The 15,800-nt window shown below is 43.6% G+C and overlaps 1 protein-coding gene across 1 annotated transcript in view; it reads right to left on the minus strand.

The window, feature by feature from the left end:
* Positions 1-15,800, minus strand: part of LOC109913136 (angiopoietin-1-like) — a 109,554-nt gene that overhangs the window by 30,146 nt on the left and 63,608 nt on the right. The window contains exon 3 of the mRNA XM_048608517.1: positions 11,983-12,215. Coding sequence (XP_048464474.1) covers positions 11,983-12,215 — 233 coding nt within the window. The remainder of the gene's footprint in view (positions 1-11,982; positions 12,216-15,800) is intronic.

A 15,800-nucleotide genomic window follows, 5' to 3' on the forward strand; every position in this document is an offset into this window, starting at 1 on the left:
CATTATCTCTGACTCCAGCATCAGCAGTTCTTACTATCTCTAACATTGACAATACATCACTCCCTCCCCTGGACTGTAAATCTAGGATCAGTGATGGGATTATAGTGATGCCCTCCATTGACTCCAGAGCCACAGTAACGTGGTTGGCAATTAAATGCCCTCCGAATGGCCCTTTCAGTTCACGGGCAATTAGGGTTGGGTAACAGATGCTGGCCTGGGCAACAACACCCACACCTGATAAGAAGAATCACAGAGAAACCAGCTGTAGGTGCTTAGGGTCAGTTGGACCTGTCAAGATGGAAGAGTAGGTTATTTTGATGGGTAAGAGTGTTGAGGAACAAGGTGCAGAAATTGACCACATCTCCTTTACAATCTGATCAAACAGTTTGATATTCTGCTCCTAATTTTGAAAAGGTGAAGGTAAAAAGTGTGGGCATTTAAGAAAATGCTGGATTGAAGGATGAGCTAAAGTAAGCTACATTAATGGATAACTAATATGTTTCAAATAATATCTACCTGTAATTAATGATATTTTAATTTTACATAGAGACTTTTTTTTATGGATCAATGAAGGGGAAAAGAAATAGTAGAGACACAATCTTGCCCCAGCCTCACTCAGGAAAAGGCAGTTTTATTGCTATTATGGCCTCTTAGATTTTCATGTCTCCAAACTGCAGATTTGGAGCAGTGTGGTGTTGTGGACCTTTCAGCCAGTCTTGGAAATGTGAGCCATTAATAAATCTCTGAGCATGTTTCAGAAATCTCCAAACAAGCAGCTGAATGTATAGCAAACTCCGGGAGTCTGTCACTCTCCTGACCCATATTTCATTCATGTATTAAAGCACTTTCCCAAGGTAACACATACCAAGTGACCCATGGGACAGCTCAAGTGGACATATTTTTATAATGAATTTAAGCAGGGAATTCTATTTCACTGCCATTCACCCTGTGAAAAAGCTAAACGTTCAGATGTGTTTCATATCCAATTCTTTCTTCTCATTCCTGTCGTCTCGAGCTATTGTCTGTCAGGAATGTACATGAAAGATGAGGAGGTTACTTTATTGGTGAGCAATGATTTTCTCAATGCTATGGAGGTCACGTGGAGATTATTTTTGGAGTAATCAAATGAATAGTCGAAATGCTGACATAGTTTAGCAAGAAGTTCCACATTTAGATCAAGTGTCACGTGGCAGATATTGAAAAAAAATACAGAATTCTAAACCATTTTGCCCATTCAGCCCATCGTATCTGTGCTGGTTGAAAAAGAACTATTTGAACTGGATCACACCCTCCAGCTCAGGGTCCATAGTCATGTACATTCCAGCACCTCAGGTTCATATTCAACTGTTTTTTAAACTACCTCATCCATCCTTTCAGACAGTGACTCCACCAACATTTGGGAAAATATTCTCTTTAATCACCAGACCCTACCTCCTCCTGCAATCTTTCCCCCAATGACTTTAATTGATGCCCCATTGTTATTGACAATTTGGTGAAGTGACTGAAGTCTTTCCAATCTGCCCAGGACAGTCATAGGGTAATACTTCTCAATTAAATCCTTCTTCAAATCAATCCAATCCACCTTCAATCCAGACTGAACCAGAAACCACTGCTTAGCATCTGGAGCAAACGTTTCTCTGGGTCACTTTAGTCCTGAGGGGATTGACTCTATTGCTGTGGAAATTCACCTGGATAGGGTGCACGGTGGCTCAGTGGTTAGCACTGCTGCCTCATGGCACCAGGGACTGGGTGTTCAATTCCAGCCTCGGTCGACTGGCTGTGTGGAGTTTGCACATTCTCCCCGTGTCTGCGTGGGTTTCCTCTGGGTGCTCTGGTTTCCTCCCACAGTCCAAAGATGTGCAGTTTAGATAGATTGGCTGTGCTTAAAAAAAATTTCCCTGAGTGCCGAGGGATGTGTAGGTTAGGTGCATTAGTTATGGTAAAAAAAAACAAGATTATAGGGATGGGTCAGGTGTGGGAGAAATGTCCTTCAGAAGGTCAGTGCAGACCTGATGGGCTGAATGGCCTCTTTCTACACTGTAGGGATTCAATGGGAGGCAGCATGTGGCTTAACTAAGAAGCTGAAGGTCAGTCTAAAATTTGATTTTGGCATGAAGTAGCCAGGTCTTCCCAAATGAAAAAAGCAATGAAACTTGTACGTGAACATACCGGTCATATTGGAGTGCCATTTTGAAGTGTATGAGTTGGACCAATGTGCACTGTAAGCAAGTATCACTGGTTTCACACTCTGGAGCTTGTAGAAAAATAGATTCCAAGTTGGTGGCCATACTGGTAGGTGCTGAGGGTGAGGTTAGGACTTAAGGAGGAGGAAAGAGGACAGGACAAGGGCTTGGACCATGTCTAGCATCTCAAGTAAACACTGAAATCAGAAGGAACAATCCTGCTTCAGGTTTCTGAGTCTCCAGAGCTATCCCATGGTCACCAGGAGTTAATCATTAAGACACTGCTGGTAGGACACTAACTGGCCATTCCACAAACACTGAGGTACTTTTTTTCATTCTCTTCCATCCCTCATGGAGAAGGGAAGAAAACACAAGAAACAGCCTGGTGTTATCTAGTCAGGTAATGAAAGGACTGGACACTTTCTGACTGGCTGTGGGAAATGCCAGGAAGGACATGTTGGACCTCCAATGGTGTGAGTGTAGGAGTGCATTGTGGGAATGGACTTGCCAAGCGACAAATTGCTGAGGAGCAGAAGGCTCACATCATATGATAAAACCTCAAAGAATCTATCCAACCCCTTTTCCACTTCTCCTAAGAAAAGAACTTGCATTTACATAGCACCTTTCATAACTATTGGCCATTTCAAAGCACTTTAAAGCCAATCACGTGCAATCACTGCTGTATTGTAAGGCAAATGACATCCAATCTGTGCACCACAAACAGCAATGGGACATTGACCAGGATCTGTTTCAGGGATGTTAGTTGAGAGATAAACTTTGGCTCGGAAATAAGGGAGAACTTGTTTGCACTTCTTCCAAACAGTGCCTGAGCATGATATATCTGAAACAAGCAGAGGGACTGTCAGTTTAAAGCTCACTTAAAAGACAACATCACGAACAGTACAGATCTCCCATAATGCACTGCTGTGTAGGCCTTGGTTTTTATGTTCCTATAGGTTCACATATTAGCTGGTGAAAAGGCAAAGTTAAAAACTATCAGTTTCTAGGCTCAAATCACCACTCAGAAACCTGATTGATGTCAAATGGATGCCTTTGACTCTTACACAGATAGCAAGTTACTCATTAAAGCCTCCTTTATTTAAATAAAAGTAAAATGCTGCGGATGCTGGAAATCTGGAATAAAAACAGAAAGTGCTGGTGAAACTCAGCAGAACTGGCAGCATTTGTGGTTAGTGAATAAGGGTTAAACCAGTCTGAGATGAATAAGATCATAGGTGTAGTGGCTGTCACAGGGTCACAAAGGGACCTCATGGAATGGGAGTTCCCTGATTGGGGCTGTTAATCTGGTCCAATCAGGGAGCCCTGGTTGACAGATTAAATACAGGAGTGTCAGAGGTTCTGCTCACTCTGAGAGCTGGCTCTGTGGAAGCTGGATCAGTGTCAAGGACTCTCCCCGCATAAGTAAAGGGTGAATTAGTAATGGGATACCACCTTCTGTGGAGTTATTTCAAACAGATGTAGGAACATGAGTAGGCTATTCAGCCCATCGAGTCTACCCCACCTTTCAATGAGGTCATGGCTGATCTAACAATCCTCAACTCCATTTTCCTGCCTTTATCCCCATAACCTTTGATCCCTTACTGATTAAAAACCTGCCTGTCACAGCTTTGAATATATTCAATGACCCAGCCTCAACAATCCTCTGCAGTGAAGAATTCCATAGATTCACTACCCTCAGAGAGAAGAAATTCCTTATCTCTGCCTTAGCTGGGCGATCCCCTATTCTGAGATTATGCCCTTTGATGCGAGACTCTCCCACAAGGGGTAATAGCCTTTCCACATTTATCCTTTCAAGTCCCCTAAGAATCTTGTATGTTCAAATAAGGTCGCCTCTCATGCTTCTAAGATCCAATGAGAACAAGGTCAGAAGTCACATAACGCCAGATTACAGTTCAAAGGGTTTAATTGAAATCACAAGCTTTCCACCCCAGTACAACACTGGCACTTCTATATCCAATGAAAACAAGATTCTAAAGGCATTAAGTGGAATTGTTGTTCCAGGGAAATTATTCCTGTTGGGGGGGTTTCGGACAGGGGGAAATAATTTAAACTTTGAATCAAACTTTTCAAGTGGAATTGGGAAACATTTATTAAGCTAAGGATTTGGAACTTTCTGTGGCAATTAATGTTCAATACATTATTCATTTGAAATGTGATATTAATAGATTTTTAAAGGTATTTAGAGCACAGGTGAGGCAAAGACAAGTCAGTCATGGTCTCAGTGAATGTGTGGAAGAGTCTCGAGAAGCAAAATGCCTAAGTGCCCACCTTTTGTTTATTGCAGGAATCCTCAGTGACCCCAGTTGCTGCACACCCTGATCAGTTTCTACCCCAATGCACTCAGCAAGGGTTTGACATGCAATCGTGATTCTGAGTGGGTCAAGAGCAGGAGTTGTTTCTCCTCCCCCATCACTGACTCGTTCACCTGCTCTCATCCAAAACCTGCTCGTTATAGGTCGACAAACAGTGAGTCCGAATTATCAAACATACCAATTCCTAAGAACTCTGGTAGCTGTATGGATGAAGCCAGGAACTGAACAACTCATCACTCACATGGCTCTGAGACAGCGAGGAGTGTTACATGAAGGTGAGACTGAAATTCTTCTGTGGCTATATTTCTTTTCCAAATTTGGAGCCACCAGTGAGAGCTTAAGAGATAACAGGAGGGTGTGTCCTGTCTGACACTGACTCCCATGTCTAGGACATTACTTGGAAGAAGAGTGGTGGTAGGGTGGGGGGAGGGTTTCACTGGTGTCCTGGGTCAGTACTTATCCATTAACCAACAACATTAAAACAGGAGATCTGGTGGTTAACACTTGCTGTTTTTGGGATCTTGCTGTGCAAAAGTTGGCTGCATCACACCCCCACATCACAAGAGTGAATATACGGCAAACTTTTTATTAACCAGCACCTATGGGACCAGGAGTGTGCCAGCTGATCAAATCTTCCAGATAATCAACAGGTCCACATAATCAATGTAAAAACACACTCTAAATAATAGAAAGTTAATGTGGAGGGTATACACATCACTGTTACACTTAATTTACAGCACAAATAACTTAAATAATAATGCAACTTTGCCTGAAATAAAACTTACCTTCTCACTGGCACTCTCAACTAACTACGCAGACATTTGGGTAGATTGCAGCATTTGAAGAGAAATTGACTCGAAATTGAATCAACTGTTGACATTTCGTGTGGCCATTTGATTGAACCACAAGAATATCTACATTGATTTAAATAAATTAAGAAAACTATAATAATCAACAGAATAATACAGTAAATGTCAGTAAAATATAGAAAACTACAGGTATATAATTTTTGCCACTTTATCAGGAGTACCAGTTCATAAGGTGCCGGTTAAAATAACGTTTGCTGTATCTTATAAATATTTCATTAGCTGGAAGGTGGGTTGGAACATTTTGAGGTTATAAAAGGCGATATGGAAATGCAAATCTGTTTGTCATTTCCTCCTTTCTCCACTGCAGTGATATTAGCATCTTGTATATTTAGAACATTTAGAATGACGCATTTGGTAAAGCAAAACTTTTTCGTATTTCCTGGATGTCATTCACTTCAATCATCTGACACAATGCCTGGGCTAGACCTCAGCTGAACCAATGTCCCGTTAGAAGAGAAGGGTGTCTTGATAAGAGTCATTTGTCAAGTTAGTTTACCCTAAGTGATTTATTTTGCTAGTGTTGGTCCTAGCTAAAAAAAAGGGACATACAAGTCTAATGTAAGCATTTGGGAGTAGCTGCAGCATTTGAATCATCAGCATTCTTCTTCATTTCCAGCTCCCTAAGGTGTAGCCAGACTTGGGATCTTCCTTTTCATTTGTTTTTGAGGCATGGGCATCACTAACATGACTGCATTGCCTTTATGTGTGGGCGACTGCTGTTGCCATGGTCATGTTGTAGCAGTACAGGACATTGGTTAGGTCACTTTTCGAATACTGCATGCAATTCTGGTCTCCCTGCTATAGGAAGGATTTTGTGAAACTTGAAAGGATTCTGAAAAGATTTACAAGGACATTGCTAGGGTTGGAGAATGAATAGCTGGGGCTAGTTTCCCTGCAGCATCAGAGGCTGAGGGGTGACCTTATAGTGGTTTATAAAATCATGAGGGGCATGGATGGGTGAATAGCCAGGGTCTTTTCCCCAAAGGTGGTGGAGTCCAAAACGAGAGGGGCATAGGTTTAAGGTGAGAGGGGAGAGATTTAACAGGGGCCTAAGGGGCAACCTTTTCATGCAGAGGGCAGCGCACATATGGAACGAGATGCCAGAGGAAGTGGTGGAGGCTGGTATAATCACAACATTTAAAATGCATCTGGATGGGTACATGAACAGGAACGATTTGGAGGGATATGGGCCAAATGTTGGCAAATAGGACTAGATTAATTTAGGATATCTGGTCAGCATGGACAAGTTGGACCAGAGGATCTGTTCTGGTGCTGTACAGCTCTATAACTCCTGTCACAGCTGAATGGGCCACTATGGAGGATATCAAGAGTCAAGTGGTCAGAATGGGATTAGTGTCCTAAACCAGACTTGGTGCAGAAAAGGGAGAATTTGCATTTGTATAGCCTCAGGGCACCTCACAGCTTTCTACTGTTAGAAACCCAGCAGATCATAGAATCTCTACAATATGGAAGCAGGCCATTTGATCCATCGAGTCCCCACCGACCCTCTGACCAGCATCCCACCCAGACCCACCCATCACCCTGCATTTCCCATGCCAGTACAGCCCTGAACACTATGGGGCAACTTAGCGAGGCCAGTCCACCTAACCTACACTTCTTTGGACCGTGGGAGGAAGCTGGAGCACCCAGAGGAAACCCACGTGGATATGGGGAGAATGTGCAAACTCCACACAGACAGCTGCCTGAGGCTGGAATCGAATCCTGGTCCCTGGTGCCATGAGGTAGCAGCGCTAACGACTCAGTCACTGTGCTGCCCCATTTTTCACATTTCTATGCAAAAATAAAATATTGTGCGTGTTGGGAATCTGGATTAACAACAGGAAATGATGGAAATGCTCAGCAGGTTTGGCAGGCTCCATGGAGAAAGAGAGATTGGTTGTGATGAAAGGGTTACAGACCTGAATCATCAGATCTGTTCCTTCCCACAGACGCTGCCTGAACTGTATGTCCATCATTTTCTCTTTCTTCTTCATAATTCTGTATCCAGAGAACAGAGACGAACATGGAAAAGATCTGTTGGTTCATCAAACCAGGCCCAATGGATGACCGGAGCATTATCTCTAGACACTTGCTAACATTAATCATCTCGTCCAGCACAATGTTTTGAAAGGGTTAATTTTGGAGACTGCACTAAGCTCCACCCAATCTGATGAAGTTCAAAGGATTTGAGTGGGGGAAAGGTAGATCATCTTGGGATTTTGCAGGATGAGGACATATTTCACAAGTCTCCTAACATTCTTAGTAAAAATGTAACTTGTCCATGTTTGCTATCATGCAACAAACTATATCTTGCTTAAGACAAAAGCCTATTCACATTAAGACGCACTCATGGTTGCTTGCCTGCCAATATCAAACAAGTAAATCCCTTAGACCCAGTCAGGGACAGGAGGTGGTGGCAGCCAGAGGCTGGGAGCAGTTTCCAATGTAATACGTGTACATTTAATCCCACCCCAAACCTGCCCCTCCCCTACCCCACACACAGATGGCCATCTTTGATCAACTTTGATAACACAGTGTGGAGTTGGAGGAACACAGCAGGCCAGGCAGCATCAGTGGAGCAGGAAAGCTGACTTTTCAGGTCAGGACCCTTCTTCAGAAATGATGGTTCCATAGGCAGGTGGTGAGAAAGGCGATGTGGCTGTAGTACCTGGCTCACTTCAGTTTGTGGTCAAAAAGTTTCAGGGCCGAAGAGATTACCAGAGGGTTGCAGTGGGAGAGAGATCCACTGAGCCCATTTCTGAAGAAGAGTCCCGACTCGAAACGTCAACTTTCCTGTTCCTCTGATGCTGCCTGGCCTGCTGTGTTCCTCCAGCTCCATACTGTGTTATCTCTGACTCCAGCATCTGCAGTTCTTACTATCTCTTTGATGAACTTTGATTAACTTTGCCTTAATTTTTACTTTTTTTTCTTCTTGTCTCTGACTGATGCCATTAATACAGGTACTATGGTATGGCAACTTCTGAAACTTTTCACTGTATTTTGATGATAAATTGTTATTCTACTCTATCTCCTAAAAAAAAACTGAAAAACCAGCAGCCGTATATTGAAAAATTCCTTTCTGACCGCCCCTCCCCCTCAGGTAATCAGGACAAGGCTAAAAATGCTGACGGGACTAGGAGTTATCTGTTGTAAAAGGCATATGGTGGCACAGTGTAAGGTCACTGGATGGAGTGAACCATACAGACTGGGTTAATGTTTTACTTTAGGGCCATGAGCTCAAATCCCATCACAGCCACTGGTAGAATTTAACTGAAATTAATAAATCTGGAATAGAACTTAAGACCAAAAGGTGTTAAAGCAGAAGTTAGTCATTCAGCCCATCAATTCTGCTCTACTATTCAAAGAGATTACAGTTGATCTGATCCCTCAACTCCACTTTCCATAACCCTTGATTCCCTCACTGATGAAAAATCTGTCTATCTCAGCTGTGAATATGCTTAATGATCCAGCCCTTTTTGCTAAAGAATTCCACAAATTCACTACATTCTGAGAGAAGAAATTCCTCTTCATTTCTGTCTTAAATGTGGGACCCTTTACTCTGAGATTAGAGAGCTAGTCTCAGGGATGGTGACCATGGAACTATCATCGATTGTTGTACAAAGCCATCTGGTTCACTGATGCTCTTTGAGGAAGAAAAGCTGCTGTCGTTACCTGGTCTGGCCTACATGTGTTTCCAAGCATAGGAATGTAGGATCATAGGAACAGGAGTAGGCCATTCAGTCCCTTGAGCCTGTTCTACCATTGGATGAGATTATGGCTGATCGATGGCCTACTCCATACACCTGCCTTTGGACCAGGCCCCTTAATATCTTTGCTTAACAAAAACGTAACTATCTCACACTCAACATTCAAAATTAATTTAAAATTTAAAATTGAAATTGAGCTGCTTAGTTCAAGGGCAACTAGAGTTGAGCAAAAATGCTGGCCTTGCCAGTGCCTACATCCCATGAAAGCGTGAAGGAAATTAAACTTAACTTCCATAAGGAAAATAGGAGCAAGCTCAGTTTCAACAACGAGACTCAGTGCCACAATCATCCCCCATCCCTTTCAGCTTCCTGAATGACCTTCTACTGTGAGAGCTCAGAGTTGGTAAAACCATGCTAACAAACAGAGGCAAACTATGTCAGTGTCAGAACCTACAGATCAGCTTTTATCGATGATTTAGATCAGATAATGAATCATGTCAGAAATCTGGGGTGAGAGTGAACAACCACATCCTGGTGATAAATACAAGCTGTTGAAGTTTATATGCTCTGGCTCGTTATTATTTATCTTGCAATTGTTGCTTAGGAATTCATTCCAATGAAATTTCTTTCTTAAGCCAAAGCTTAAGATACACACTGAGAGCATCTTGGGACTTGACCCTTGACCAAATTAAACATTCTCTCTCAAAAAAGCCAAAAAACAAGAGTTCCAGCTCCAATTTTAGGAGAACAGTCTTACAATGCTTCACACAGCACATTTATACTCGACACTCTACAAACAGAAGGTGAGAGATGATGCCGGCCTTTCTAGCGTCTCGTGACATGCCAGAGTATTGATCGATACAGCAAGTTGAGGTGACACGGTGGCTCAGTGGTTCGCACTGGTGCTGCACAACACCAGAGACCTGGGTTCGATTCCACCTTTGGGTGACTGGCTGTGTGGAGTTTGCACATTCTCCCTGTGTCTGTGAGGGTTTCATCCGGTGCTCTGGCTTTCCTCCCACAGTCCAAAGATGTGCAGATAAGTTGGATTGGCCATGATAAATTACCCATAGTGTCCAAGAATATGCAGTCTAGGTGGATTAGCCATGGGAATGCAGGGTCACGGGGTTGGGTGGGATGTTTTTGAGAGGAGTGGTGTACACTTGATGGGCTGAATGGCCAGCTTCCACACTGTAGAGATTCTATGAAGTAGAGCATCCAAGATTTCAGGCTGTGATGAGTAGCTAGTTATGTAGATATCTAATAGAATTTTGCCAAGTCTACAGCACTGAAAGAGCTACTTGGCTCAATAAACCCAGGCTGGAAATTTCATTTCTCCACTATCAATTGATTCTGAGTGACCGCTGACAGTAACGATCTATGGAACTACATCTCTCAGTCTCGTTCCCTCATGTATTTATTCGTGTTCAACCGCTCCTACTTTGGGGTAGGAAGTTTCTCCTGAATTCTGTACTGGATTTATTCCAGACTATTTTATATTCACAATCTCTAAGTCTGGTCTCCAAGCTGGTTGAACAAAGGCTCTATATTATTTTAAAATGACTTGTAGACTTTGCAATTCTCTCACTTTAGAAATTAATCCCAGTGCAACATTTTTTTTTTCAAATGGTCTTGGGAGCACACGTTGCCAATTTTATTGAATTGTGCCCGGTTCCCTTTCGTTCTTCACGCTCATTTAGAATCTTATTGTCCACACAATATGCTCCTGTTTGTCTTTAATTTTGATCCACATTGAAATCTCAAATTTCTCTTCTCTGCTGAAGATTTCTCCTTTCTTCTCTGTGGAAACCTTCAGCATCTTTAATTGATCAGTTTTGATTGATCAGCTGTGAGAGATGCACCAAACTGTTTGATAAGAGAGGTCGCTGCGTTGGAATCAGATTCTGCCTTATCCTCATCATGAGTTCAAAGATTGCAGGTGTCTGTGGGAAGGCCAACATCTATCGTCCACCTTGAGGTGGCATGAAGTCTACACATGTCAAAATTCCACTGAAATTCCGGATAATACACAATGACTGGAATGATCCAGAACATATTGCCTGAAAAGGTAGTGGAAGCAGATTCAATAATAACTTTCAAATGGGAATTAAATAAATATTTGAAAAGGAGATTCTGTAAGGATAGGGCTTAAAAGGTAGTAAGGTAGGACTAATTGGATAGCTGTTTCAAAGAACCAGTACAGACATGATAGCCCAAATGGCCTCCTTCTGAACTGTACATTTTGACTGCATTCCAAATCCATATATGGGCAGTTCGTAATGGAGATCATTGATAGTGACAGAAAGCAGAAACCCTGACAAATAGCTCCAAGCAACAACTCCAGACCTAACAACTGCCTTAAGGGATTAACTCCCTTGTATACTACGCTGTTCACATCCTTGGACATTTTAAATTGCTTCACATCCAGTGAATACTTTCAAATGTGGCAGCCTATTTGTGCACAGAAAGATCACACAAAAAGCATATGAGATAAACAGTTGTGGAGTAACAAAGACAGAACTTGCATTTCCATAGCAGCTGTCACCGCCTCAGGACATCCCGTAGCCTAAGTCACTGATGTACTGTCGTGAAATGAGTTTGCCAATTTGCTCACAGCAAGCTCCCACAAATAGCAATGAGATTAAGGATCAGATCATGAAGTTTTGGAGATGTTGCTTGAGGAATAAATAATGGCCAGGACACCAGGAGAAAGCCTCTACTGTTCTTTGAAGTAATACAATGGAATCATTTGCATCCACCTGAATGCACAGATAGGGCCTTAGTCCAATGTCTGACTCCAATTCCTATTTCTTATGGTCTTGAGGGTTTGACAGAGCCTGAGACACCAGCTCATGGTTTGCCCACGACCCCTGCCTCTCTTGTTGCTTACCTTTGCCCTGGGTGATGAGGGTGATGAGGTGACGAACAGTATCGAGGAGTTTGAGCTGCTGCTGTTGGAGGCCACTGTTGTTGCTGATGGCTGTGAGCAGGCGTTTCTCCAGCTCCTGGATGGCATTGACCTGGTGACCCACTAACTGCTGGAGCAACTCCTTCTCCTTCCTCATGGAGCCCAGCTCGGCCCGGTGTTTGGCTTCAATGTCCGAGACCTTCCTCTCTAAAAGACTGAAGAAGCCATTGCAATTCAAATAGACCAATAGAGTCATACAACACAGAAAAGGCCCTTTGGCCCATCAAGTCTGCACTGGCCTATCAACATTAATCCCACCTTCCAGCAAATCTCTTCTTCAAATTCAACCAGATCCCACTGGTTTGTACTTTTGACATACATTTCACTTTAATGATGGGAAAGGCAGGGGAATGTATAATACGTTTTACATTAGTTATACATTTCGTTTGAAAGTGGAAATACTCTTAGTAAATGTAGAAATGTTGTTATTTATGATATGGGTTGGGTAGAGAGCAAGGCTTGGCCTACACTGTACCATGAGCAGGTCAGATACAGCACACATTAGGTTCTGAGTAACACTCACTCTGTGCCTTTTCCTGCAGTTTGAGGTTTGAAAACTGTCGTAGGTCCTCAATCAGAGCATCGTGAGTGGGGTAGGACAGTGGGGGGAGTCAAGGGAATAGAGAGCAGAAGTCTGTTAGAGCAGCAACCGCTAGGAGTTGATGCAACTTGGTCAGAGCTCCTTAGTGACCATTTCTGCCTCCGAGATCAGGCCACAAAATTTCAGCTGAACTTAGGGTCTCGACCGCCATCTTGGGAGTTCCTGCTCTACGCTGTTTCATAAGCTGATCAAATATTGCACAGCTTGGGCAATAACATGCTCTTTACTGTTTAACACTCTCGTTACAGTGCCCTATTAGGAAAAACCGGAAGAGATTAATTTATAATCCTGAGGAACCAGCGAGTGTTTGCAGTTCCATTACAAAGCCATGAAGGCAGTCCAGAACAACTTCAGTAATTTAGAAAAACAAGAACTACCTACAGATGAGATAACACCACGTTCAGACCCCCTTTTTAAGAATAGAATAGGGTCCCTACAGTGTGAAGCAGCCCCTCAGCCCATCAAGTCCACACCGACCCTCCAAAGATCATCCACAGTTCTTTCGGTTTTTATGGACACTGTGGAATTGATTTCAGTGTTTTTCCTCAAGTCCCTGCTGTGACTTCAACAGAAGTGGATGATTCATTAGGACTTCAGCTGAAGTTACAGTCAGAAATTATTCTGCTATCCGTAGAATCCCCACAGTATGGAAGCAGGCCATTCAGCCCATCAACGACTGACCACTGACCCTCCGAAGAGGAACATCCCTCCCCCGACCTTATCCATGTAACCCTGCATTTCCCAAGGCTAACCCACCTAAGTCTGCACATCCCTGGACACTATGGGCAATTTAGCATGGCCAATCCACTTAACCTGCACGTCTTTGGACTTGTTTGATTTTTTGGTGCAGGTGGATCAAGGTGAGTTCCTACACTTGGTAAATGCATCAATACAGCAAACGATGAGATCTTTCACTCAGACTCTGTAGGTGGAGTCTTGTGGAGGGATTGGGAGTCTTGCGGGATAATTGAAGGGCCAGCTCAACAGAATTCCCCATCGCAACTAGGTTTTACGTGAGTGAGAAAAAAACCTGATTCCAAATGTTATTTAGAGCAGGTGATGTCCTGTGCCCAAAGCTGTTCAGAGTGAGTAGCCTCTGCTCTGTCTTCACTGGGGAGGATTCGTCTGTGTCAGGCTGTGATCAGCAATGTCTGGTTGGAAGGCGAAGTTACATGAAGGAGGGAGGGAGGTTGCAGTGTAATGGACACAGGTCAAAGAGGCTGACCAGGAACAGCAGGGACCAGGGAATGGATGCTGGGCCAAATGGATCAGCTACAGTAGATCACTCCAAAACCCCGACTGATGCTCCTGCCTTGCAGGGAGCTCTTTTAAACAATTTATGCATCAGGCACATCAAATGGAGCCCGATTAATCCAGATTGAAGTTTGCCGGCCCCTTTAATGGGCCCCTGTAACAAAAATCAAGCCTTCAATATTTAAATGATCAGAATTCAATTTAAAATTTCCCTATGGAAGTTAATAATGTTGTCCAGCCCCTGTGCTCACCATTGGCCAGGTGTAGGTTTGAGCGTGTGAGTGGACACTACTCTAAGGACAGCTGGGAATGAATGAGGGGCTGGCAGTCAGGCCGAATGGCCCTCTCACTGCCTACTACAGGGAGCTGTATATGGCCAACATTCCTAGACTCAGATCTAGAAGGCGACCCTCCAACCTGTTTGCAATCCCTACTCCTCCACCACTGCCCTCTGCCCAAACCAGTCCCCAGCTCACACGCACAAAGGTTTTCCATATCAGGAATGTGAAGCTGAAGAGCAAACAAAGGTTGAGCAGCAGACCCCCTCAGAGAGTGAGAAGGGCTGTGGTCTGCTATACTGGGGCTACACGGAAACGTGGAGTCCTTGAGGCCCCAGTAGTCACAGGCAGCCTCAGGGGCCATGGATCGTTTACAGTATGGGACTGCCCTGTGCAACACCCCCTGATGGGAAAGGGATGGCCTCACACATAGGGAGCCTGCCCACTGTGGGCACCCCCACCTCGGATTGGCAGGACACAACAGCATGGCGGATGATTAGCAGGGAATGCATAGGGGTCTGGGTACCCATTGAATATAGCATCGGGGCCCTTGCTCACTTTTGTAATGAGGTCTGTCAGCTTCCTACCCTTTCCTGCCACAGGGTGTGCATAATTAATGAGAACGTAACCCTGTGAGGAACACTGACCCATTGGTCAGTGACCCAGAGGAAGTGACAGTAACATCTGCTGTCTAACTTTGACAGTGCAAAAGGAAGATTAATCCCATTTGGGTCTGACTTTAACCACATATGATAATGGATTATTGTTTGATTGTTAGAAACATTGACAAATGGAGCGTGGTTCAGCCTCATATCAGATCAATGATTTAAATCATGACCCTTTGATCTCATCCTAGTGATAATTTGGCATTGATTCTGGTTAATTAGGTCAAACAACTTGCTCCACAACAATCGCACGCCCAGCTCCCTCATTAATCTTGCACTCCTTAACCTGATCCTTACAGCTCTGGAGCAGTTTGAGGGTTTTAAATATGATGAGTGTTTGTGCATGTCGAGATGATGGATAGGTCTTCATTCTCTCTCTGGAGCACCACTGACCAGCCACAGGAGTTTTCATTAAATCTTATCAGCTGAAGTACAAATTGAATCATTTTGACCCTCAATTTTGCAAGCCTGATTATAGAATCATAGAGTCATTACAGATTCAGGGTTTTCACACCAAACAAGGCATAAAGGATTTTGTGAGCTGGCAAGGCAGGGACACAATGTGTTGCAGATGTAGAATTTAAGTCAAATTCAAAAATAGACAATTGGAGATGGCCAAGGGAAACCTGGTCCAGGCAAGCACACACAGAGCCTTGACTAACTGAGAGACACCCTCGTCAAATAACACCCAACACACACACACGCACATACACAGACCCACACACACACACACAGACAGACAGACACAAACACACACACAGAGCCCCCAACACACACACACACACTCACACATAAACAGACACGCAGACAGACAGACACACATACACATGGACACACACAAACACACGCACACACACGTCCACAGACACACAGACAGACAGACACACAGCCCCCAACACACACACACACACACACAAACATACAGCCCCCAACACACACACA

Source organism: Rhincodon typus, chromosome 19, assembly GCF_021869965.1.
Source record: "Rhincodon typus isolate 14 chromosome 19, sRhiTyp1.1, whole genome shotgun sequence".
Lineage (NCBI taxonomy): Eukaryota > Metazoa > Chordata > Chondrichthyes > Orectolobiformes > Rhincodontidae > Rhincodon > Rhincodon typus.